Source organism: Primulina eburnea, chromosome 14 (assembly GCF_022965805.1).
Source record: "Primulina eburnea isolate SZY01 chromosome 14, ASM2296580v1, whole genome shotgun sequence".
NCBI lineage: Eukaryota > Viridiplantae > Streptophyta > Magnoliopsida > Lamiales > Gesneriaceae > Primulina > Primulina eburnea.
The window spans coordinates 24,913,234-24,939,601 of record NC_133114.1 but is presented as its reverse complement, the minus strand read 5'-3'; the positions used below and the strand labels follow the sequence as shown (position 1 = coordinate 24,939,601).

General features: G+C 36.1%; 3 protein-coding genes across 6 annotated transcripts; all 3 read right to left on the bottom strand.

Moving 5' to 3' along the window:
- Positions 1 to 2,040: 2,040 nt before the first annotated feature.
- On the bottom strand, positions 2,041 to 6,358 carry LOC140813082 (growth-regulating factor 4-like). 3 transcript variants are annotated; one of them, XM_073171509.1, is made up of 5 exons: positions 5,920 to 6,358; positions 5,362 to 5,693; positions 4,140 to 4,512; positions 3,040 to 3,512; positions 2,041 to 2,336 (listed from the first exon to the last, which is right to left on the bottom strand). In XM_073171509.1, exons 2-5 carry the CDS (start codon positions 5,591 to 5,593, stop codon positions 2,329 to 2,331), a joined length of 1,086 nt encoding a protein of 361 aa, XP_073027610.1. In that variant the 5' UTR covers positions 5,594 to 5,693; positions 5,920 to 6,358; the 3' UTR covers positions 2,041 to 2,328. The 3 variants fall into 3 exon arrangements, with proteins under 3 accessions (XP_073027610.1, XP_073027612.1, XP_073027609.1); XM_073171511.1 differs by having other exon boundaries at positions 5,989 to 6,358; XM_073171508.1 differs by having other exon boundaries at positions 6,045 to 6,357.
- Positions 6,359 to 7,659: 1,301 nt separating this feature from the next.
- On the bottom strand, positions 7,660 to 10,268 carry LOC140812834 (uncharacterized). Of its 2 annotated transcripts, none has more exons than XM_073171196.1 (3): positions 10,074 to 10,268; positions 8,841 to 9,536; positions 7,660 to 8,269 (listed from the first exon to the last, which is right to left on the bottom strand). In XM_073171196.1, the coding sequence occupies exons 2-3, from the start codon at positions 9,185 to 9,187 to the stop codon at positions 7,804 to 7,806; spliced, it is 813 nt and encodes a 270-aa protein (XP_073027297.1). In that variant the 5' UTR covers positions 9,188 to 9,536; positions 10,074 to 10,268; the 3' UTR covers positions 7,660 to 7,803. The 2 variants fall into 2 exon arrangements, with proteins under 2 accessions (XP_073027297.1, XP_073027298.1); XM_073171197.1 differs by lacking the exon at positions 10,074 to 10,268 and adding an exon at positions 9,625 to 10,056.
- Positions 10,269 to 13,323: 3,055 nt separating this feature from the next.
- Positions 13,324 to 22,726, bottom strand: LOC140813356 (protein TOPLESS-RELATED PROTEIN 2-like). The gene is given in 27 exon segments (XM_073171871.1): positions 13,324 to 13,734; positions 14,288 to 14,460; positions 14,730 to 14,915; positions 15,042 to 15,137; positions 15,513 to 15,641; positions 15,735 to 15,917; positions 15,997 to 16,107; positions 16,348 to 16,494; positions 16,615 to 16,722; positions 16,805 to 16,972; positions 17,075 to 17,309; positions 18,565 to 18,692; positions 18,824 to 18,919; positions 18,992 to 19,087; positions 19,168 to 19,204; positions 19,206 to 19,239; positions 19,339 to 19,408; positions 19,517 to 19,626; positions 19,832 to 19,970; positions 20,099 to 20,208; positions 20,287 to 20,413; positions 20,495 to 20,672; positions 20,770 to 20,928; positions 21,010 to 21,123; positions 21,215 to 21,394; positions 21,797 to 22,225; positions 22,366 to 22,726. Coding segments are annotated over 26 exon segments (3,405 nt in total). The 5' UTR covers positions 21,877 to 22,225; positions 22,366 to 22,726; the 3' UTR covers positions 13,324 to 13,523.
- Between the last annotated feature and the right edge of the window lie 3,642 nt (positions 22,727 to 26,368).

Here is a 26,368-nt window from a genome sequence, read left to right as displayed (position 1 = left end):
TATAAAGTTGAGAGAATAGGAATGAGTACACATAACCAATATGGTTGGAATGTCTACTTGTGTCACGTTCCTGACGGGTTGAAAGCCCAACCCAGGGTGGGTTGTGGGTATACATATACATACATGTTATCTAAAGTAATTATCACAAAAAATTCACGATTTACAGTAGAAAAAATATATGGGAAATTGGTCTTCAGTCTCCAGCGGTCGATTTTTTTTGTGTTCAGTCCCTGGTACTTTTTTAGTACCACATTTTCATAGGAAGTGTACCACATTTCCACATGAAGTGTACCATATTTTGTATGACATAGTACCACAATTTTGTGGGTAGGGAGTGAACCCAAAGAAATGTTTTGATTGGAGATTTTTCACCAACTTCCCAAAAATCTATATACATTATTTTTAAACAATTTCCTAGTCCACGTGCCACCTCGGCCCGCCTAGGCCTGCTATTGGCACGGGGTAGCCCACCTTTAAATGTGTTGAATTTTCTCAACCCAACCCACTTAATTTGATTGATAACTCGTCAATCCGATAGATCTACCCCGTATTAACGGCTCTACTAATTAATCATTTCGTTTATTTGCTAGGATAACAATAGAAATATGACGCTTGAGTAGTTGTATGGTTAAAAATATTATAGTTATACCGTTATCATAACCAGATATAACTTTTTGATAAAACGACAAACACTCTATCCTATATTAGACATGCATAAAATGGCATGGTAATCAATGAAACTTGAATACTTACGCTAGCAACGCACAAACAAACGTCCGCTCTTCAATTTCCCATGTCAAATTTCGCTTATTTACCTTGCAAACTAGTTGACCTAGTTTAGAAAGAATACTCGCGTCTTTCATTGTAAATTTTTATATAATCGAATATAAGCCTATTATTTTCGCATAAATATATAAAATAATATCAATTGGGTAAGTGAGATATGTCAACATCCAGTCGTGAATATTGAACTCAAAATGCTAGAAAATATTTTAAATGATCACATAAATGCGATAACCTTTTTAACAAGAAGGGCCAGAGGAATAGCGGCGGCGGCGGACATGCAATCAAAACACTGAAGCTGAAGCCATAAACCGCAGACAATTTGTAGAGAAGAGCAGCCCCAGCCATTGCTATTTGTGCATTAGTATCGGTTTAGGCTTATGTACAAATTCATAAACTTTTCCCATTTCTGAAAATAAAATCACCAATTTCAAGATTCATTCAGATCCAGGGAACAGGTTTATATAGAGGGAATTGGGGAAAGGTTTATGCAGAAGCAATTTGGGTTTGCCATGAAAACTATTCCTAGCGTCTTAAAGTGGTTGAAGAAAGCTCATCGTGGAGTAAAATCGAGATGGTACGTTCAAGGTTCATTCAGATCCAAATGCACTTTCAATGTAAAATCATTCTGAGGGATATATTGTCTTGTGCACTAAACTCATTGTGAGTAAAATAGAGATGGTACATATATATATTGGAATATTTTTTATTCATTCATCGAGAGAGGAAGATGAGTTTCCGGGAGTGAACGGTCTGAACATCGAAGAGAGTTCGAGAATGCGGATTCAAAGTCAAATAAGTACTAAGCATGCATGTTATCAGTAAGTCGTCAAGGGTTGAGAAGGAGTATCAAGTTATAAAAATCATTGGTGATTATAATACTGGTTTACTTGAGGAGATTTTGCAACCTTTAAAAAATGTGAATTTTTCAATAATTAGTTTACTGAAAAAAGGCGAACAAAATTGATCACATGTCAAATAAAAATTTATAAGATAGTCTCATAAAAATCTAAATATATACAAAAATTAATATAAAAAAGATGAATACACAAATCACGAATACGTTATCCGTTTTCAAAAAGAAAAAATAATAATGATAATAATACATCATCAACTATCTTTTAATATTTATATATATATATATATATATATATATATATATATAAATATATATATATATATATATTTGGTTTTTCTCGATTCGTTTTCCACAATACTCGATAGAAGTCGGGTTCAAATACGCCTGTACAATCTTCTAGCAAAAAAAAAAAGAAAGATTTATTCAAAGTTGCTGAATCCGATTACATATCCAGTAATAGTTTACGACAAAAACAAGGAATACAACGACAATGGACTATTAAATTGTCTAGTCAACTGACTTACATGGTTGATGGTAAGCATCAGTTCTTGGAACAGACTACAATCAACAAGGAGAAATAACCGACAGTCGTTGATTATTCTCATCAACGCCTGTTTAAGCATCTACGCGCCATAAACGACGAAAATGTGGAGAGAACTGTCCGGGCGTTTATTGTTCAACCGACTTCAAGCATCTGTGCACCAAAAAAAGAGGAAACACGCAGTTTATGGTGTTTACGTTCAGTAATATGATGCTATGACCAGATATCGAGATCATTTTTAGCATCAATGATATGCTAATCTCCGTGTTCTTCATCACACAGGGTATCACCATGCAGCCTAGCCTGGCTTCTGGGACAAAATAAAGATCACAAAGCATCGCACTTGCTAGAGCTGAACTAGCTGGGAATTTGAAGCACTACAGTTCTTGCAAATGCTTACATTCAGTAAGACTGATTCTAGGACAAATTTTGAGATTTTTTTGTAGCTAAAAAAGGCTTCACTGCATGTGCAAACAAATCGAGCCAGCTCGATTATTATTCAATTCGTAAATTGTGCTCAAACATAATCGAATATATATTCTAGCCCAAATTATTTTATGACATGACCTAAGCTTCACTACTTTTATTTATATATAATTATATTTAAAATTTCCCTAAGCTAGCAAGCTCAAGCCATAATGCTAGCTTTTAAACCGATCGGTCTCAAATTCAAACACAAAGTCAAGGCGAACTCGACCCAGTTTATTATTGTGCTGCCCTGTGATCTTGCTCTGACAATACCAGTCAGTGGGATGATATACCATAATCAAGAATATGAAGCATAGCTTATTTTGAGAACAGCTGGTCTAGCCAAAAATTTCATGAAATTCTATGCATGACAATTCTTGTGACTAACCTTTAGGAGAGTAATCACTCCTTGGAGAAACATCACGAGATGCTCGGGGAATTGAGATGGACAGATGAGTCGATGAAAAGACATTTTTGCTGGATCCATCATCGTTGAAATTGGACCAAGATTCCTTAGTCGTAGGCCACTCATTGAAGAAAGGATGTACTGGAAGCTGCTCACGCTGTACTGGACCTGCTGAACTAATATCACTGCCAAAAAACAAGTCTTTCGGCTGCTGTTTTGGCATGGTCAAATCGATGGGTTCAAAAGCACGAAGCATGTTTTGTTGGGAAGAAGAATCATCAATAAATGGGGAATCAGACTTCTGTTTTAAGTAGGGGCTCAAAGAAGCTTGAGAATGTGTGAAATGCCAATTGCTGCCGCCTGAGCTAGGGCCCAAGCCTAAATTTCCAACACTTCCAGAAGCTTCTGCTGAGAAACTATTATCATTGGAATCAGAATTCAGCCCATGAATATACCTGCATGTTCAACTTAAGTTAAAAATAGAGACGAGACGAGAGAAATAAAGAGTTGAATTAGAAAGGAAAAACGGTAAATTTTAACAAGGCTAGATCAAACCAAAAGAATTGTCCTTAAGACAAACAAAAATTTGGGAGGGGGGGGGGGGGGGGGGGGTGTGGGGAAATCCTCCATACTAACACAAGAGGGAAACAATTTGGTCAATAATTAAAATTCAATCCATTCAATTTGTGGGTTCAAGAATTTATTCAAGGATAAGACAAACCAGGTGATGGAAAATTTTAATTCATCACACCATACATAAAACCATGAACATAGATAGGCTTTCTCATAACTAATCTGAAAAACCCCAATGAGTGTTACCAAACAAAATCCTTTTGATAAAAAAGAACCCATTAAATTCAAGCAAAGATTTACTTTTTCTTTTTTTTTTTCTTTTTCGGTCTTTATCCTTATCTGATTATAAAAAATGATTAGTGGTTTCAACAAAGATTACAACTTTTAAAACTTCAATACACGTGGAACCCACCAAAAACTCTTTCGCAGGTATTTTATCCCATTTTTATGAAGACTGGAAAATGAGAGAAACAAGTACTCGGAAATAATAGCTCATTCAGTGAAAGTACCTGAACTCCTTGATCCCATAGGGCATGGTTTCCATCTGCAGCTTTGTCAAATTGCTACCAAGAGACGATCCACTTGAATTAACAGTAGGGTAAAAAGGTCTGTTTTGAAAGCTTTCACTGCTGCTTCCTTGGAAGCTTCCACTGTTACTACTGCTCCCAGTCGAGATTTGAGACAATGCAGTTGACAAGGATTGGGAAGTAGATTGACATTCCACAGGCTTTCTTGAACGGTTGCGGCCTCGGTGCATGTGCCGCTCACAATATTTTGAGTCGGGATGTGCGTCTTTGGAGCACCTCCACTTCTTTCCATCTGTCCTTCGGCATCTCCCAGGCTCGGGATCAAATTTCTTCCCATAATAGGAACAATAGCCCACTGCATGAAGAATACCAACGCTGAGTCCCAAAGTCAGAATATAAATGAAAAACAAGATTTTTCATTTTGAAGTTCAAGAATGGGCAGGAAGTATAGAATCACATTAGAAACATCTGCACTAAAGCTGATCCGCAATCTTAATGTTGTTACGAAAGATTGAAATTCCAACAAAAGAAAATAAATTAAAATGCAGAAGTAAAGACGAACTGTACATGAGTCACATGTCTAATACCATCACCCTTCAATTAGAATGTCAACATGGATTCTTTTGAAGTTAGATCTTTCCTTTAAATACTCAATCTTATCTGGTTGCAGACAAACATGATCGACTTAACCCCAGAAAACTATTTAATAAAATAGATATTCTTCAGAAAAAGTTAATACTAGAGCAAGTGGTATCATTCCCTCGCGGGTTGCTTCATCTAGTTAAGCTGATCAATTCTATATGCCACTTCTCAGAGAAGGCATCAGAAAGGCAATTACATGCAAGTCAAAACTTCAATAACATTAAACCCTTCAATCATATGGTACAGATTGCAAAGTACAGATTGCAAAGAGCACATACACTTTCACAAACAAAAACGCCAGTTCAAACTCATAGGCACGAGTGCACTAACAGATAAGAATCCTTCGACAGACCTGTAAATTATACGCTAACATTTACAAGTAATCATAGGTAGCTTCGCTTCTTATACAGATAAGATACCAATCAACCACAACTTGATAATTTTTTTGAGTGATTGTTATATATTCCTACCAAGAACGCAAGACAATACCCTTTTCACAGTGCGCGTTATGAACATAATTGCACAAACAAGTGAGCAATATATAAAAGATATAGATTCTTACAAGAAGGGTGGTGGAATAAACTGGCAGAAATCGACTCGAAACTTCGCCGAATAGGCATTACAAGGTCCGATGGGATTGGAAGGCCAGCCACCAGATACTTGTATATCATGGCTTGGTGCTCCAGCTCCTGCAACTGCATTGTAGTGAATGGTGGCCTATATCCTCCACCATAACCTACCTCTCCACCTCCCCCCACCCTAACTGCCGTAGATGTTGACGCTGTTCCACTCATCTTTTTACCTCCTCTCTATTCTAGCTCGTTTTCGACCTCTTTTAGCCGTGACCCAAAAATTACTTCAGTTATATAATCCACCTTTCAGTTCTCACGGAATCTGATTCAGAATGAAGACACAACAGTTAAACAACACAATCACAACAAAGAAATTCATACATGCAGAAGCAAGTGTCTATCTTTCCGTTTTATTTCTTACTTTCTTCTCTCTCTCTCTCTCTCAAAAAAAAAAAAAAAAAAAAAAAAATTCTGATGGTAAAAAGGTTTCAAATTTTTTTCGCTCTCGCTTCCCATAAAAGCAGATATCAGATAAGAGAACAACCAACCAAAAAGAAGCGCATGCAAATTAAATGTTCGTGAAAAAGCCACACTGGTATTTCAAAAATAGGTCCAACCGGGAAAAATCTCCACAACCCAGAAAAACTCCACAAAAAACACAGAGACGCAAAACCTGCAGTGGGTTATGCACAGTGGGACAGAAAGGGTTTTCAGTTAAGTGGGTAGACAGATCTAGGGTTTCGCCAAACATGGAAGGTGGAATTCAGATCAGAGAAGGGAGAAAAGGTCGTCGAAGGAAGAAAAAGTAAGTGTCTTTAACTACAAATGATACAGTCTGAGAATCTGAGACTTGCAATAAAAGAGCAGAGTACAATTATTGCGGTATTTTCTTAGGCGAGTGAAGAGGGGCAAATGGGTTTTGGGATAAAGCTTTGAGCTTTATTGTGTGATGCTGATATTACAGGGAGCATGAAGTGGCGGTGGGGAACAAACCCGTGGAGTGGATGGTGGGTAGGGTGCCAATTGCTGGCGCTACAAATTTGTCTCCATTTATATTTTATATATATAAAACTATACAAAAAAATTTATTTTGTGAAACGCATATTTTATTTGATTATTCATTAATTTTTTTCTTTTAAATATATATCCCCTTCGTGAAACCGTCTTATAAAAGATATACTTATAAAACTAATATTTGTTTTTTCAAAATTTTCTAATTTTTTTTTAAAATTCAATATTTTGTTTTAATATACACATGCAAATTACATTTTACTCTCTTGTATAATATAAACTTAGAAATGCACAAAACTCATGTAAACAATTGATGCTATTTTAATGAAATCATGTATTTTTTAAAATCAGATATTAATGCTCTATTTGTCAAGGATTTGATATATATATATATTTAAAATACATATTTTTTATATAAGTTAATGGTTAAATATATGATCTTAGTCAATTTAAAATTTTATTAAATTTGTTTTAAAATTTTTTTAAGAGAAGGGTGTATAATACTAATCCAAGAAAAGAATTTAAAAATCGAAAATGCGGTATATAGAAAAATTGGTGTGTGTATATATATATATATATATATATATATATATATATATATATATATATATATATTTATTTATATATATATATATGAGCAATGATACCATGCACACCTCTTTCCTGCACACATGTGAGCGCCTGTCTACGTGGCACGCCCACAACCACACAAAATTTTTTGTTTTGTTTTTTTAAAAAAAAACTGACCAATCATGCACCGCCACGTAGGCGGTGCTCATGATACCTTGCACACCAGGTGTACAGGGCGACAAATTCGTATATATATATATATATATATGTGTGTGTGTGTGTGTGTGTGTGTGTGTGTGTGATGAAGTGCTTAGTCAGTGTGGATTGTGGTCCAGTGATGAGTATGGTGTGTAAACCTTTTGGGATTCCAAATTGGACAAAAAATGCCAAACCTATTTTAATTGTCAGCGGATAACTTGTGATTTTGTTTGTCTCAGAAATAAATATGGGATATATTTGATTGTTCAATAAGTAATATTATTATTTTATTATATATTATAAATATTTCAAAAATATATTATATTTGAGTATGTAACATATGTATTGGGTTAATATTATGACGAAGAATATGAAACTGATTTGTCTTAATATAATTTTTAGACTAATATACATTTATTTTTAAAATATAATCAATAAAATAATCTTGAAATAAAAATAAAATACGTATATAAATTAATTTATATCATACGTCAATTATATTATTTATAATAATAGTTCATGTGATAGAATTCGAATCATCCCTTATTTAAATGATGCAAACCTCTAAAATTACCTATGATCACCACCACTCTTATTGATCAGTTGGAGAAAACCAACACCACAAAAATGAAATCTCGTGCTACATACTACCATCATTCTTCTGCAATCGTGAGATTAGAATGACGAAATCGTTGCTCGTTATAGATACACGCCCCTGAAACGAAAACAAGAACTCCAAAGACCAACACGAATAGCTGGAAGTTAGCAAGTAGCTCGCCGCGAACTTCCTGTTCTGTCGAATGACATATTATTTCGCTTTCTCGAAGGCGACAACCCTCTGGCATCATCGAGCCGTAAAGGGTGAATGCCGTTTGATAGAACCAAAGGCCTTGAAGAGCTATGGCAATTCCACTGCATAAATCCACTGGAAAACTGGTTGGCAGGAGGGCGCCAGCGATTGTGGATAGGATACACAGACCAATAAGGACGACAAGGATGAAATGGTAATACCCTTCGAGTCCCTTGTGCGTAGTCGAGTGGAAGTAGAAGAGAAGGTATTCTGCAGTGAACGCTGCTGAGGCAATGAAGCATAATGCACCTTCTGGAAGTGGAAGATAGCTACAAAGAAGTAACCAGCCTGCCTTTCATCATACAGTTTTTAAAGATAAAAATTGTTAAACCAATTTCAAATCATTGCCTGTTGGTAGGGGCAGATCAATGAATCCATGAAATTGCGATAAGATGGGGACAACTGAAAAGTTATTGAGAAAGTACAACCAGCAAGTTCAGAAAACTATGTTCACTTTAACCGTCTTGTTAGTTAGCTAGGATGAATAAGCAGCTGCAATTGCAACAACCATACGAGGTAACAAAATCCTAAGTGAAAGTTGCCGTGAGATGTTCTTATCTAGCCTCCATCACCGCCTCAAGTTCGTTTCAAGACCTCCTAAACATAAACTCAAGTTTGCTAAAAGACCCTCTAAAAATCCAGCAACTTGTCAGTTGTTACATTTTTAAGGAAATGGTTTGAGGCTATTTAAGGTTTGTGAGAATGGAGAAAACAAAAACCCACCCCATATCTTGAATCCTTTAACAAGATAGATCACTATATTTTGATTAAGCTTTGCTGAAACAATTTAACCTTAATTGGAAGAAACGGATAGGAAGACTGCACAGAAGTAATAATCACCTTGTTTTCTCTGAGAGCAGTGTAATGACACCGAAGATGAAGAACATTAGTAGCATTCCAGAGTGCTCGAAGTTGTTCATATGAGAAGGATTCAAGACTCCATTAACGACGATCTTGAGATGGGTTGAATACAAAAATTCAATGCATAGATCAATGAAGCCTCCAACTGCAATAATGTAAAGCTCCAAATACTTGAACCTCCCCTCAAAACCAGGAACAGGGTTCCAAACTCTGACCTGAAACAATTTGGGATTCGACACATACCTAACTACTGAGCACCAAATATGCCAGATTCCAACAACAAGAAACAATGTCCCAGGAAGAACATGCCCTGGAAAAGAACCCATCTTTTTGGTGAACTAAATCAAGAGCAAGATTTTCTGGTTACTCTAGTTCTTCTGAAATCAAGAATTCACTTTTCAGGCTATATGAACCAAGTCAAGAAACAACCCTTTCCTCTAAAAACACACAACCATAAAAAATAGAGCGCCAACAAATCCAAGAAAGTGTTTGTTCTCCCTTTTTCGCTTTCGCAGCCAACTCTTCTATGCTCAGTGAGTCACCCCACTACTCTCCCCCTCACCTCTTTCCCGGTCCGCAACTCACTAGCACGAACCAAAAAACATGAAAATCTAAATCCCGATAACCAAATCCGTTAGGCCTAAATTTTTCTCCATGAATTCATCTAGCTTACACCTGTCCACAGAAATATATATCAAATTTTTAATAGCTGAACAGTTTCTTGAAAAACCGATCATATAAGTGTTTTCTTGCTCAAATATACCTCCTAATTCAAGAAGAAAATGATTGTAAAGAAGAGAAAAGGAAGCCAATGAGGTTTGGTAAACCAAATTATTCCTCTCGGACTCGGCGCAATTTTCAAAATTAAGAATCTTCTCAAACTTTGAAAATGAGAAAGAAGCAAAACTGAAGTCAACAATGGATCGCTGGTAAGAAACTAACCAAATAACAAATAAAAAGGCAGTACAAAAAATTCAAACACCAAGCCCAGATCTATGGCGGCGGTTCATTCAAAGCTAAAATATGTAAAACGTGGAACAGCGGACTCGATACGTCTGTGAAACAGTAAAAATAGAAAAATGCGCGGCAATTGAATCCCATTTTCTCATGATATCATTACGTAATTTTAGCTCATAGTTTTCACATATTTGTGTAAATTTCAGTTAATTCAGTCTGAAAACGACTGAAAAAGGGAAAAGAAAGAAGCATTACCAGCATATATTTCAGCAAGAATCGTTCATATTGTGATCAAATCCATATGGGAAAAAAAATCATTTTAAAAAGATTGATTTTTTTCCTCATGAAACTGAATCTTTTCTAACAAATTTGTATTGATGGGGATCGAAGAAAGTCAATGGGGGTGAAAGTGCAGAACACGGTGGAGGATATAAAGACGGCAAATTATTTAGGTATCATCGTATCTCTTTTCACGGTTGCACGTAAATTACCATGCGATGTTCATCATAATTTAAATCTTTTATTATTTATTAAGTTTAAGCATATTAGAATAATTGTTTTTGGTGTCTTTGGTCTGTTTTTTGGTTTCCCTATTTTGCCCCTATTTGATATCAAAATTACATTTTTATTTTTTTTTAATTTCAAAAAACATTTTTGTTTTTATTTTTTTTATTACAATTATTCAAATAGCACTTTAGTACCTCGATAATTTGTCAAATTTCATTTTAGTCCATAAATAATTATAAAAAAAATTGTACACACGCACCGCGTGTGCAGAGTAGCTAGTATTAAAAAAAATCAAAGGTCGCTTATTATTTTATCTCTTATTATAGTAGGTTTCTTGTGAGACAATATCACGAATCTTTATCTGTTAAACGGATCAACTTTACCGATATTCACAATAAAAAGTAATACTCTTAGCATAAAAAATTAATATTTTTAATGGATGACTCAAATAAGATATTCTCTCACAAAATACGACTCATGAGATCGTCTCACACAAGTTTTTGTCATCTTTATTATTATCTATTTTATTTTATATTATAATAATTGAGAGAGTTAGAAAAACTGTTTGAGGAGAACATCAATTTTTTTTTTCCTTTTTTACCCTCCTCTTCAATATCAAAAAAAAAAAAAAAAAAAAAATCTAGCATTATATTATTACATTGTTGTGTATGAACACACTAATTATAATATTCATATCAAATTACAAATGCCCAATATTCATTCTATAAATTGATTTAACAATATTTCAAATATCTAATATTATATTATAGACAACATGTGTACGTCAGTCGCTAGTATTATCGACATCTCCACTGTTGTCAATACTAACGCTTATGCACATATATTTTAGATAAAAATATAAATTTATAAATGATATTTTGCTATATTACAGCACGAGAAAGATGTATATTATTTAACACTAAAATAAAAAAAATTATGAATAATTTAAAAAATAACTACTATCTCCATTAAAAATAGCATTTGAAAGTTAAAAAAATGATTATTTTTCATGATAGAGAATTTTACCGCTTAAAATTTTTATTTTATATATAACTTGCATCATGAAAATAGAGAATTTTACGGCTTAAAGTTTTTTTATATATATAAATAGCTGACATGATGATGCGTGTGTATAATATAATATTATATTTTAATATAAATAGTACATTTTTATTTTTCAAATACGTTTATTTATGACTTTTATATATAAAAATATTTTTCTCATATTTATTTAATTATGATATTTTATATCTAAAATAATATATAAATAAATTTATTTGTATTATCTATAATAGTTGAGAAAAATATGAACAAATTTGATGAGAAATGCTGAGAATTACTAATATATACATATAATCAAATTTACATATATCTCTATAATATAAGAGTCATTTTGGGAAAAAAAAAATTAGTGTCCCACTTATTAGGTCAACTATTATGTACAACTAACGTGATACATACGAGAGTTAAGTCGATGCTTCCAATGTAGGTACTATTCACATTTATTAATATTTTGCCACGTATCAATGATTTTTTATTTTTAAATTTGACATACCTCTCAATCGTGGTTTTGTTGGCTATTTCCCCTATCTCAACCATCGTTTTTTTAAATTTTTTTTGTTAATTATATTAATTTTTTAGTGTAAAACTTTTTAATTTCTTTTATTTTTCTTGTATTATAGGAGAAAACATATATAATTTAGAAAAAGAGTAACATTGGACTTCGAGAGAAAAAACGTAAAAATTTTGAAAATATCTCAACCATGGTTGAGATAGAGGAAATAGCCAACAAAACCATGGTTGAGAGGTTTGTCAAATATAAAAATAAAAAATCATTGAGACGTGGCAAAATATTAATGGACGTGGGCAGTACCCACATTGACAGCATCAACGTAACCGCGTACAAGCATAATGAAATTTTTTTTTATGTTGAATAGTATTTTTGTGAATTTCTAGATATTATATTCAAATATAAAAGTCAAATAATATTTTTGTAGTAATTTTAGGTTTAACTAAAACCCTTTGAATCCATGGATTTGACAAATAAGATCAAAGGGTTTTTGTGTAGTTATCCGTCAAAATTAAGTAATTATCGGTCATATTTGTCAAATCCATGGATTCATATGTTAGAAAAAAAATCGACTCAAAAACAACATTGGTCGACCCAAAATCAACATGAGTCGACCCAGAGATCAACCTTGGTCGACCCAAACTACTACTTGGTAGATCCAAGCTTACCATAGTTTATTTTGAGACGTGATAATTGGAAAAGGACCCCAAATATCACCACCGCGAATCAAAGCGTACAGTGTAGATAGCATATATGATTTTGGAGCAAAAGAAGTATGACTATGCTTAGCCATTTGACACGATTCACAAGTAAATTGATATTTTTTTTTATTTATCAAATAAGGAGATTTAACCCACGATTAAATAAGGATCAGAACGTATCCCGCCATCTTATATATCCTTTGAGGTTTTGAACCAGATATAGCCACTCTCCATAGAATTCATGAGCCATGCAAGAACAATTTAATTTTCAACAAGCCAAGAAAGAATACTTTGGGTCGTTGACAGGTAGTAAGGAGACTTCACCAAAAAGATATCTCAGTTTACCACGGAAACAAACAAAAATTTTGCCAGATTGTGTCCGTTGCGAAAATACAAAGTTGCCATTGAGTTTATGGGCCGTAGGGTAGATAGATCATCGCCAAAAAGGAATCGACGAGTCTAGGAGCTTTTGTCCACAGAGGCGTCACCGTAAGTAGAGAATTTGTGGAATCAGTAGACATAGTTCTGTAAGTGGAGAAAAGTTCTCGAGCAGAGGAGGATATGGTTGTGTCCGGACAGAGGCACGCGCGGCGAAGATAGCGTTCATAGGAGCAGCGTTTATGGTTGCGCATGGGAGAGGTGAACTTTCGAAATTACCACATTGTGTACTTTCTGAATTCTATTTATATAGCAGCGGCATTTAAAATTTGCTTTGTACACACACATGGAGAGCATGAACCAGATAAAAGACATGGAAACATGAATAAATCAATTTGCTGATCTACCCTCTACTGATTTTCTTTTTCATTAGAAAGAGACGACGAAAGGCAAGAAAACAAGAAAAAGAGATGAAACTTTACAGTAGAATGCCCAAAAAAACCAAGTTCTAAGACTGGTTGTATCACTCGAGACCCCTTTTCAACATTGTCACCTAGACGGGTTTTCAGATGGCTGGCTATTTAAAGCAGAACTAGAAGGAATAGAAGGTAAGACCCCGTTATCTTGAGGGGTCGATCCACCCCACTTAGTCTCTGCATCCGAAGGCTCGATGACATGAACTGCACCATCGCTCATGCCCAGTGCAAACTGATTTGGATCTGATGGATGAGCTGCTATAACCACTGGGAAGGTAATGTTGCTGCATAAGAAAAGTTTTTCCCCAAACAATTGAGAAGAGGACCATGAAATTACGTTGAGAAGTGAGTAATATTCAACAGAAGAGGAATAAATAAACTAAAGGTTGCAGCATGCATTACTGAAGATGATGGTAAATTTTCAATAGGTAACTTTCTTCAGCATCAAATTCGACCCAAGGGAGCTCAAGCTTTTTTAGGGAAATGGTTTCCAACATAATATCAGAGCAAGTATGTCACATGTCCAAACCCTTGGTGTGCAATCCCCTGTATATTTTATTAAGTAGATTTATGAAATTATTCATGGACCTTTGTAACTTAAAGCATCTTAATTCCCAGATTTACAGCATACATGTAAGTGCAATAAAATATGAAGTATTGTTAGGCCACATCCCATGATTTTGGAAAAAGTTGCTTCTAATACAATATGTAAACCCATGTCGGTCGTTGTCGTAAGGCAGTGGTGAATGGGGTGGAGTGGGGCAACTATGATGATAAAAAGAAACATTTCAATTAGTCTATCTCGAGAATTCACAAGTTTCTAGGATACTTGCATACCTGGAAACTGATGAAGATAAGTAAGCAGTTGGTGCTATCCGGCATCGAAGGCTTAAACTGTCCGCATCAAAGAGTCCAACAGCACCATCACAAAATCCAGAAATAATCATCATGCCGTCGCACGAATATATGGCACAGGAAATAGCAGCAGAAAGTGTGTCCCTCGGGTACCACTAACATTAATGTATCACTATATCAATATATAATCTTTTTGGAAGGCAGAAACTACATTAACATGAAGGACAAATCATGGTCGTAAACTGTGACTATACCACGTGATGGAGTGAGTCTAGTGACAGAAAATACTACTTTCCACCCAAATATCTGAAATCTCACATAGGAGAAGAAGTTTGAAGACGTACAACAATAGATAAACAAGTGAATTACCTTCGATCTACTTCTAAATTGAAACAAATTCAAAGCGATATGATGATACACTCACCGATCTTGAACATTCCAGTTGAGCATCATAAATTGCAATTTGGCTTTCATGGACAACCAGAAGATGAGATTGATTATTATGGAACTGAACTCTCGTATCTCCTACAAGAGGAGAGGGATGCCCAGGAGGCGCCTGTACAGGCCGTGATTTCTTCTTCTCCCACCCATCCATGCTCCAGACACACAACTGCATTGATATTACTTAGAAAAAATTACCATGAGAAAAAAATCATCAAGCATCATAACTCCAAATTGTTTCAACGTGAAAAAGTGTGCATAAAGGTTAAAAATATCTCTATAACAGTAAACTTGCCTGCGCATCAGCTCCAGATGATACCAATATGTTAAAACTCTGTGAAAATGCAAGCCCTGAAATTCGTTTTTGGTGACCCTTCAGCTTGGTTTTGACCTATTGCGTAAAGTGAACATAATGAGCGCTCAACATATCAACTAACAGAGTGACCCAATTCATAAAGGTCATAAAAATTTATGACATGGGGTACCAACAGCTTGCAAACCTTTCGTTTAGAAACAAGAGCAAATAAATTATGTATTTAAAACGAACTAAAGGTAATTTATGTCAATATCGATTCATCATTTATGCTGCTATTAAAGAGAGAATTAACTCAAACATTGTTCTCTTTCTTTTGACAACGCAAGACCATGAATGTTTTTTGCTCCCGTAGTCCACCAATGACAAAACAATGCAGCAACCATGAAAACATAGCTTCATCAAACTGACATACGGCCAAGGTTCTGATCATAGGGAAACAAAAAAGCTTACCTCGTCAACCCGGACATTGTATATCTGTATGGTAGAGTCTTCCATCCCAATAGCAATTATGTTGTTGTCCTGAGGATGAAATGCAAGATAAGTTGCTGCAGGAGGCGGTGGCATGAATGTCGTCATGACCTGAGCAGAATTAACACTCATTAAATGAACACGCAAAGATGTCTAAAATGAAAATTAAACTTCAATAGGTTTTGAGCTGAAATGTTGACAAACCTTAAAGGTCATCATGTTGAACAAGGAGACTTTCCCCCCTGAAGCTGACATTACATAAGAATCATTTTTTGACAAGGCAATACAGGAAACCGGGTCTTCTGTAGTTTTGACATCATTCGTATCATTAGACATGAGGGCCCCATTAGTAGGCTGCCACAGTTGTGGCACACTGGAGGCAGAAGACTGAACATGAAACATCAAAGGGTTACAAGAACTGTATAATACAAATTAAATCATGTTGAATAGAATACTCAAGTTCAACCTTTCCAGATGGATTCCGTTCATTGCGCGGCCACTTCCACAACTTATGAACAGCATTGGTAGCCAACGCAAGCACAGCTAGACCAGAATTAGTGTACAGCAACCGCACAACCTGCAGCACATGGAGCTGGTTAAATATGAAGGGGAAGGAAACAAAAAATACAAAAGGAGGCGTAACGTATAAAGATGAGTCGAAATAGTTTCAAGAATGAAGAATATAGCATGTATTAAGCAACTCTACTCTTACAACAATTACAGGCAAAGTAATAATTCAACATAGATAATGATGGAGATTTTTCCTCAATTTATACTTTCTTCCATCAAAGTTCGAAAAATCTTCCACATAACATACCTTGCTAGCTGTCAGTGGATCAGGAAGCTTCAAAGTCTTGAGCTGAGATGAATCAGCTGTGTCTGGGAACTTCCAGCTCTTAACTTTGTCACCGGTATCAAGAATCCGAGGTTTTACATCAGCCACCCTACTACTTTCTACAGTGGCCTGTGATTTTTGCAAATGGAATGAGCAAATCAGTGAACAGTACAAAGATGTAATGAAATTTCAATTTGGATTCCACACTCATCAATAGACAGTACACTGAAATAAAGAAAAGAGCATCACCATATTGCCAAGGGACATCGATTGTTGAGTTCTATCAGTACGTTCGAGGATGGGCGATACTGAAGCAGAAACATTAGGAATGGGACCTAATGAACCAGCAATTGCTGGCTGCAATAGAAGTTGCATGTGAGGACTTAAAACTAAAAGTATGAAACATTTGAAGGATGGTACATGAGAAAATAGAAAATACTTTCACATTCACTGCTTCTGAAAAACCACGAGCCCCGTCAAACACTCTGGTTTCAAGCATTCTCAACATGCGTTGCCCATCACCATTTGCCAAAACCTTAATTCCATTGTCACTTGTTGTAACTGCCAGCAATGAGCCTTCTTTGTTAAATCTTAACCTAGGGCTTGCCTGCAAGGAAAATGGCATCCATAGCAACTTCAGGACTATCCCCTTTCGCAGAACATTTCATATGCTGCATGAAGATCAAGGTTAATTTATAAAAATACTAACAGGCAGTCCACCATCACCATCTGTATAAGTAAGCGTGTTGGTATTGTCCATGTCCCAAAATTTTATCTGAAATTCATCACCAGCAGCTAAAAAACGGTTCCTTGTTGTGTCAAACTGCACTACACCCAAAGAACGCTTCCGAAAACCAGAGTATGTCCTCTTGATAGCTCCTTCACTCTCATTCCACTCGACAAGGTGAGATTCACCATCTTTGCTTGTTCCACAAGAGAAGAGTCTGAAAGGAATAATTATAAATATTTTATTAAATCTGAGTAATCATATGCCCAATAACGTCCCTATAAAAATATCACCACACATTAAAACCTAACTGAGACACACATATTGCTGCTCTCCAACATTGATTTCGGTTTATAATTTATAATTCAACTACCACAGGAGAATCAAATTCTGTCATCATAACTCATCTCTTCTAATTTATGTGTGCATGCCATCGTCAGATTCTCAGTTTCACAAGTTACATTTTTGGTACATTTCACAACAAATACTACTCCAGTGCAGTTTTCCAATGAGTCATCAAGAGCACATAAGACACTCATTACATACACTCGAGTGTAAGCTGGTCAGCTGAGTCATGTGATAGAAAGACCAGTTAACAGTGAGTGGAGATCATGACTCATTTTCTTTCAGCAAGCAGTTGTCCTGTAGACAAATGCAAGTATCTGATGTTGAAACGCTAGGGTAGAATATCATTACTTCTACAGCAGTAGATGGTTCAGGCACCTTCCTTCCCCAACTTCTTCCTGTCAATATGGTACTCATTTGATCAATCCCTTTGGACACAACTGGACCATGCAATAACTTAATCAACTCGATATCCACTTCTTCTGTTTCTTCGAAACAATATCAAGCTTAACAGTTGGTTTATCTCACGTTTACCATCAACAGAACGGGAGAGTTGATTATTTGTCTTGTATTCCCCCATCGTCTTACAGTACTTGCTAAAAGATCAGATGAGCATTTGCTTTCTAGGTTACAAGTAACAACTCTTCTCATCTTCAAATCCAAGTGAAGACCAACTTTGGGTGCTGGTGCATTTCTATTGAGTATGTCCTGCTTACAGGGAGGGGTTTCTTTGACTCGCATATATGGCTGACAAGTGATCTATTTTTTTAGCAGAGTCACCCCCACTGGTAGACAATCAACTTCAAAAAATTTCAGTGATTTCCAAAGAATTCCCAACTTGCACAAGCCTAACTATGAAGTTGGATAATATCATGAAATGACTCCATATGTAATGGTTTCATGTCTTCACATGCTTATTTCAATACCTTGGTGCATGACGCTGAAACCCAGCCAATTCTAGTTCTAGATTTCATATCATTAAATTTTCTGGCATGTTAAAAAGTGAAAAAACAATGGTGATAAAGGAAGTCAAATATATTCTTTTTGTAGCAATGCACAAAGTAGGATAACTAAATTTGTCAGTCACGACGGTACGCGAAAAATATCATAACAGGATTTTAATGCACCTGGTTCCATCAGCGCTGTATGCCATTGTTGTGCACCAAAGTCCAGGGGCATCGTAATCTACTCTTGATCCCAAGGAATCATAAAGCCATGCCTTTATTTTCCCATCAATAGCAGTAGAAAATATAAACTGCAGATTGAATAGATTCAGATTGCCCTCCTTTCATGAATTCAAATCACATATTCCAAATAAAGATCATTAAGCAAATAGTAGAAGACCTTAGCCTGAAATAAGAGAGATGACAAAAACTACTAATCTACCTGAATATTCTCTTTATAGTGAGGACAGACAGAATATACGGGAGCTTCATGGCCTTCAAACGTATACTGCCTGCGACCACCAACAGCATCCCACACCTGTAACACAACAGTTCGTAAACTTTCAAGTAACAAAGAGTAAGACTCTATCAAGTTTCATATGGTTGATACCTTTATCGTCTTGTCATCCCCACAAGTAACTATGCACAGCTGCTTATTGGGGTGTGCGAAGGCAATATCATTAACGCCACCAATATGAGCATCAATCTACAGTTTGAAAAATGTCATCACTACTTGAAACTGTGTTTGTAAGAGAGAGAGAGAGAGAGGTTTTAGGTAATCCTCACTTCCAAGTGTTGTCTCAACTCTCCAGCTGGATTATAAGTATATCTGAACAATGTGTTTGGAGAAAGCAACACCTTAAAAAGTAAAATATTTAAAAAATCAGTAACTTCTGGACCAAGTCAAGAAGTCGAAATTTTAAGCAGAGTCTCGAAACACCATGGCTTTTTTTTTACCTAGTATAGATCCATCTGGGCCCCATACACATCTATTTACTGATATGGTAGCATCTTTAACCAAAGTTGTCTGAATAACAGCACATTAAATTTTAAATTAGATCGACAATGAGAACCTGAAAGAGTCCCAATTTTCAAAACAAAAGAGCTAAGCATTAAATGTTTTGTGGATACTCACTTGGAATGGCATTGAACAAGCTGATATGTCCCAAACCTTAAAAGTTTTAAGTGCTAGCCTTTCTCGGGACCCAACTTCCCATATGCTAATATCACCAACATTTGTTCCAACTACAATGCAGATAGCAGTTGGCACAAATTCAAAAATACTCCGAGTTGCATATTACTAACTCTATGTTTATATGCTTGCAGAGAGACGTAACAGTAAATGACATTCACACAGTGCTAAATTGCAGCCATCAAAGTGAATATGAGAAGAAAATAGATTCCATCAAAGACGCAAAAGCTATATCGAAAAGAGCAATGAAGGATCAACCTAGAAGAACAGTCTGCTGTTGTGGATGGAAGTCCATGCTCATGACATTAGATCCTTGGTTAAGGTTCCGTACAACAGTTTTGGGAAGGTCATCCGGTGAACATATGTTTGAAGGATGAGAAGATCCAGAAAAGGAAACCTACAGTACAATAAACAGAGAATGAAATTACAGAAGTGTCTTAAGAGTATCCAAACTAGAAGGCTACGATGATGGGGAGACAGAAAATGCAATATAACATTATTAATGGATTAAACTATTTTCCACACCTCATCAGGTTGCCCAGACCGAAAGCGTTTGATCAAATGCTCAGAGTCAGCGGTCAGATAATCCATTCCAGGACCACCTGGAGGAGCCCTCGGATGTTTCAAAAATGCGGCTGAAAATAACGAGGGATAGAACACATTTCATCAAATCATTAAATGTGAGACAATTCCTTTTATTGCAGCTAACTAACCAGAATTAGGTGCTTGAACGAGACCAGGAGGCGCTCCTGCAACAGCAGCGTGAGGAATGGACAGGTTAGCACTTGACATCCAGCCCGCAATAGCACTTGGGGAAGGAGAAACAACCGGCTGGAAAGGCTGGCAAAAGAAAGAAAGAAAGAAAATATGAGATGCCAAGGAGTATGATATCATTTTGCAAAAAAACCATACTCGACTTACACCATGGCCTCCAAGAGGTGGAAAAACACCAGGTTTAGGAACTGGTCCAGTGAGAGGGTTGTTAGCAGGAGGGGGGCCACGTGTGCCATTACTTGAAGCACAAGTATGATCTGTAAAGAGTGTTTTAATATCCGGATTTGGACGTGGATTCTTGCAAAGCTGATGCTGCCAGTTTAAACTGAAAATCCAAGAAAACAAAATATTTGACATTCTTACCACAAGTAGAACCGCTTAGCAGAAAAATCAGATATTCATACTTGAATATCAGTACATACCTTTGGTTTATTAGTGTTCTTAATCTTGAAGCCTTAAAGGCAGGAAATGCAAGTTTGTCCCGAAACAATGGGTTAGCCTCTATAAGCTTTTTCAGTTCAACCAGCATGATATTTCTCGCAGATTTTGTATCCCCATATTTGGAGAGCTGCTCATTCTGCCTAAAATATTATAAATGGAGCAATAGAAAAGTATTACTAGAGACATGGAAAAAAGCAGTAGAGTTAACAAGCCAGAGTTACCTAAAATTGTCGAGTGTCAATAACTGGGTGATCTCTTTAAAAAGATCTTCGTTGAATGATGCAAAGACCTTAAGATCCCTCACAAGAATCTCAACAGCTTTTGCTCGGTCTAGTCTGCAAATTATTGAACGTATTTAATTTAAATACAAAAATTATGAACAAGATATATACAAAAGATATCAAAATGGTTTGGAATGAAATGTACCTATCAAGAGCTTCTAGATACTTCTGCTTTCTAATTTCAAAGAAAATTTTCATTGAATAACGATTATCCTCGACTTTTGTGAATCCACTTAAATATTTCTCAACTTCTTCCCATTCACCTGCTTGAACTTGGTCCTCAAAATACTTCATATTGAAGAAAAAACCAGATTCTTGCTCCAACCTAAGATGAGTAAATGCAAAATGCCAAAAATTAATTTTCTTCTTAACCAAAACGGAATATAATTTTCAAGAAACAGTCGATTTCACATGTTTTTCCAGTCAATAATTAGTGGTTCATGTCATGGAAATAAAAAGTATGCGTATATGAATATAAGGGGTTTCTTCTGTAGAAAAAGAATATGAATATGAAACTATAAAAAGTCAGAAGACGCTGATGCATCACATTAAACACTCATATGAGCAGGCCTGTTCTCTATCTTAATTCCAGTGGTATTGTACTGAAAAATGAAAAAAAAAAAAAAATTGACATCCGATAAAGGTTCCCAGTAAATTCTTTCCATTACTGACAGCTTCTTCCGTACATTAAATGTATTCTAAGGAATAAACCAACAAAATAACTTACTTGTGCACTGTCTCCTTGAACTTCTCTTCATCCAAGAACTGCAGTATTAAGAAAACCAGTTCTCGACTCAAGGACGACATGGTGACGCCTCCCGGTACCCCCAACCACTCCAGCGCAAATATCCACCAGTGACCCTGAAGATTAAATAGAAAGGAAACTTGTACACCACCTATTCTATCAATATTCAGACAAGGTACACCATTTTTCTCTGACAAACCCAACAAATTCCCCAAAAGCCACGATATCCAAATCTCAGACCGCGCTAGATGCGAGAATCAATGTAATTTAAAGGCGGGAAAATCGAATTCCAACAATCAAAAGAAACATAATGTGCTCGTATATTTCAGTAAAAACTCAAAAGAACATAACAAATCTTCTTCTGCCTTCACTGCCAAAATGCCAGAGGCAAGAACTGCTCTTTCCAAATACCTACAAGAAAAAAAAAACACAAAACACAACAATAATCTAAACTTCAGAAATCACCCCCACCACAGAGTCGGAAGCTCCGAACTTCAAACAAAATAAACCTTCCCACAATGAAAAAAAATCAAAAATTCAAACAAGCCCACCTCAGTTTCTCCTCAAAATCCGTCTTCCACTCAAGACCCAAGAAAATTTTAACCAAATCGTCCGGTCCCTAGATCTGAGCACACATTCCGGTGAATCAAAAGACAGAATCACTCCCAATGGCTCAGAATTCAACCATGCACAAAGCAAGCTAGGGTTTTTCTTTAAAGAAAGACGCCTCCTTTTCTCACTCTTTCCTTCGCTACACATACACAGTACTTGCCTCCTCTGTACGTTTCCCCCCTTTCTCTCTCCAATTCTATATATGTAATCGTGCGTAAATCTAAACGTAGGTTCTGGAATAGAAAACGCTTGTTATGTTGACCGTGTCGTATATATATAGACAGTGTGTGTGTTTAGGTATTTATTTGCGTTACCACCTGTCGGCTGTCGCTCAGCCACACATGAATATGATTCCATTTGCCCGAAGGTAAGATTTGGGTTTTCCTTGGACATGAGCTTATATTTCAAAATATCTCAAATTATTTTTGATTTTATGATTCAATCATTTGTGGGTGTCATCAAATTCTAATCTTTTAAATTAAAATTCCATATAATGGAAATAAACTAAAGCTTTCATTTACCTCCTCAAAATTTAGGAATTTTTAAAGTCCGATGAATATAAAGATATGACATATTCAAGAGTGTGTAACAACTTAGAAAAAAAAACTTACTGATACCCCATGGATGAGCTCATTACCTCTGGCTCATCCCTAGCCCAAATGGAAGACAGACCCAACACGGACCAATGTATTTTCTTATAAATACTATGTTCGGATATATAACTGATTCATTCACTATATTATTTTTCAGCAGCACCCTTAACTGATCTCCCTTATATCCTCAGTCTCTGACTTGAGCGTCGGAGGGACTACGCCGGGACACCCTCCCGGCTCCCTTCTAACGGTTTCCTTCCTGATTTCAAGCTCAGGGCAAATTCGAAACCTGCGTCTGAACTAGTGTCACTTGCTGGAACCGGATCCTAAATTTTCAGTGATTATCACTTACCCTTGTTTTTCTATGCATTTTGTACCAAATATTTTAATGTTTGGTATCAAATAATGGAGATGAGTAGATTTTAAAAATTTTAAATATAGTGATACATCTAAGATATAATTTGATGTAGCCAAAAAAATTAATTGCTCGAATTATATAGATCAGGTAAAAAGATTTGAATTACTTGTAAACATATCCAATTAGTCGTAGACCGGCTCGTAAACTGGCTTGGGCTTTAGTGAGAGTGCTCTTCTATTTATGAGTTTTTTAAGAGTGCTTAATAAGCTTGGACTTTTATAGGTGAAGTAGGCTAAATAATCAAATTGACCCTTATAATTTGTCATCTCTTTTATAGTCCATGTTACTTCTAGCTATGACTTGCAGTATTTTTTTATTGTCGATGTGAATTCTTATCGTGATTTTTGCTCATAATTAGTTCATGAGCAATAACGTAATGCTTAATGTGTGGTACTTGGGAGTGGATTAGGTTTCCAAGATTTTGTCTCAAAGGGTAGTCCTAAACTCACCTCTTGGATGGTGAGGTATCCCAAGATGTAATTTTATCGTTATGACCTCTTACAGAGTCAGGGATTTAGCTTTCGTGCAAGGTTGGTCGTGCATCTTATGCTTGGATATTTTTTTACCAACTAAACGTGTCTATAACATTTTAGCTAAACATTCTTTGAATGGAGATGCATTATGCCATATGAGAAAATAAATTTGTTGATAATAAATTTATTAAACTTCAAAATAATTGAGATTACAACCTAAGTGTTTCCAATATGCAAAACAAGGATAATGATGTTAATAAAGTATTCAAAGAGTTGACACCCTTAAGCGTAGAATTTGTTCATGTTGATGTGGCTTTGAGTCGTTCGCTCTTATTTCTTTTTTACTTGAGGATTTCTCTTTCACCCATTTTGTAACGCCCCGAAAATTCGAAGGCCCACGCGAACTACTAGCACACAATTATTAAATTTCTTGTGTATTTTAATTAGATGTTTTAATTGCATGGATTAATTATGTAGTGCATATTTGCATGTTTAAAATATATTTTTATACATGGTTGCATTAAAATGTATTTTTAAAGGTTATTCGAGTTGCGATCGAAGAAGGGAGACCGATGACTGAAAAATATAAAATGTTTTTATTAAATAATTGCTTTTATTATTTTGTAAAATAAGGGTGATGATTTTTCTTATTTTTTGAAAATAAGGGGTTTTTAGGTGATTTTATACGTCGAGACGTAATTTTTATCGGTGTTGGATATTCAACAAAAATACGAACGTCTTGGCAACCCGGTTAATAAAATCACAAATTTTATTAAACAAAATTAATTTTCATATAGTTAAACACTAATGGGCTAATTGGACCTAATTAATATGGTTAATGGCCTAAGCTAGCAATTAAGAGTTTAGTTAGAATTTTATTATTATTTAAAGTACAAAAACCTACCCCTTAACCTTTTATTGTACATGCCCCACACCCCAACAAATCTTAAAAACTCCTCCCTTGCAAAATACACGACACACACACAAAGGTTTTGAGGGAAAAGCATCAAGGATTCTCGAGGAAATTCAAGCCAAGGCGTACATCGTTGTTCTTCGCATCGTCGATTCGTTTTCGTGCGTTTCAAACGCAAAGGCACGCCACACCATATTATTTCCTTCAACTATCTATCACACGATATTATTTTATTTAATTAAAATTTTGCATGAAAAACAAGTGACTTTTTATTTATTTTCGTTTTTACACGAACATGGATTTTTAAAGCTTGAGTATTGTTTCAAAATCATGTTTGTATGATGGAAAAGGGACTGTCATGAGTTAGGGATTGAACAAGCATGTTTTTACATGAGTTAAAGTCCTAGAAACACAACCCACAAACTATACCACATGATAGAATAGAAACTGGAACCATCGGGTGACATGTGTGGCTTGAGGGTCCGGTTTTGGTAGTTAAGGGCTTGGCTTTGGTTCAGTTGGGACCAGGGCTTGGCTAGGGTCGTGAGGGGTCAGGGGAGGAGTCCTAGCCACGCTAGGATTCAAGACCAGGGGCTGGGGAGGAGTCCTAGCAAGCTAGGACTCCACCCGAGAACAAGCTATGGGAGATGCACAGGTTCAGCAGCGTGCAGGGAGAAGGGTGCTCAGCCAGGGGGCTTTGGGCTGGGCTAGGGCGAGTCATTAGGGTCGTAAAAAGGCGCACAACGGTCTGGGCAGGGGCTGGTGTGGCTTGGGGGCTGCTGGCTCGAGAGGAAACATGAGAGCACGAGTTAGCTTGTTGGTGCGCAGGTGGTGTGGCTTTGGGCAAGGCTTCGTGTGTGGCTCAGGTGTTCTGGCTGGGGGTGTCTCGGGTCTGGGACTGGTCTAGGGATCAGTAAGGGTCAAGGGTGGTCAAGTAGTTAGGGGCTTGATGAGTCCTAAGGCAACTAGGAAACCTTACATAGCTAGGACATCTCACGCCCACACTCACATGCATTTGGTCTACTGTCCAGCAGAGTTTGAGTGAGTTAGGGGCTAGGTTCAGGGGCCAGGGCTGGTCAAGAGGGTTCCTAGGTGGGTTGGCTCGGGTTTGGCTCGAGGTGGCTCGGGCGTGGCTCGAGTATTTTGGGAGATGGCTCGGTGTGTTCGATTATGTGTCAAAAACAAGATTTTAATAACTAAAATTGAATCCATGGGTCCACGGGTGTGGCTCATGATTTGGAAGGGTATGATAAATAATAAAAAGGTTGTGTTAAAAATTTGGGATCAAAATAATGAGTTTTGGATTTATCCGGGATTTAATCGCCGCACGAAACGCTAATTAAAGAGTTAATGGAAACGCCTAGATTTAAGTTTAATAAAATTATGGAAAATTGTATTTAATCTCAAACAATTATTAAAAGTCTAAGTTTTTAATTTGGGAATTTCGTATTAAGGTTTGGTTTAATCCGAGATTAAAACGCAGTAATATGTTATATTTAAAGAATAAATTAAAATTCATCGATTTCAAGCCAAATAAAAATATGA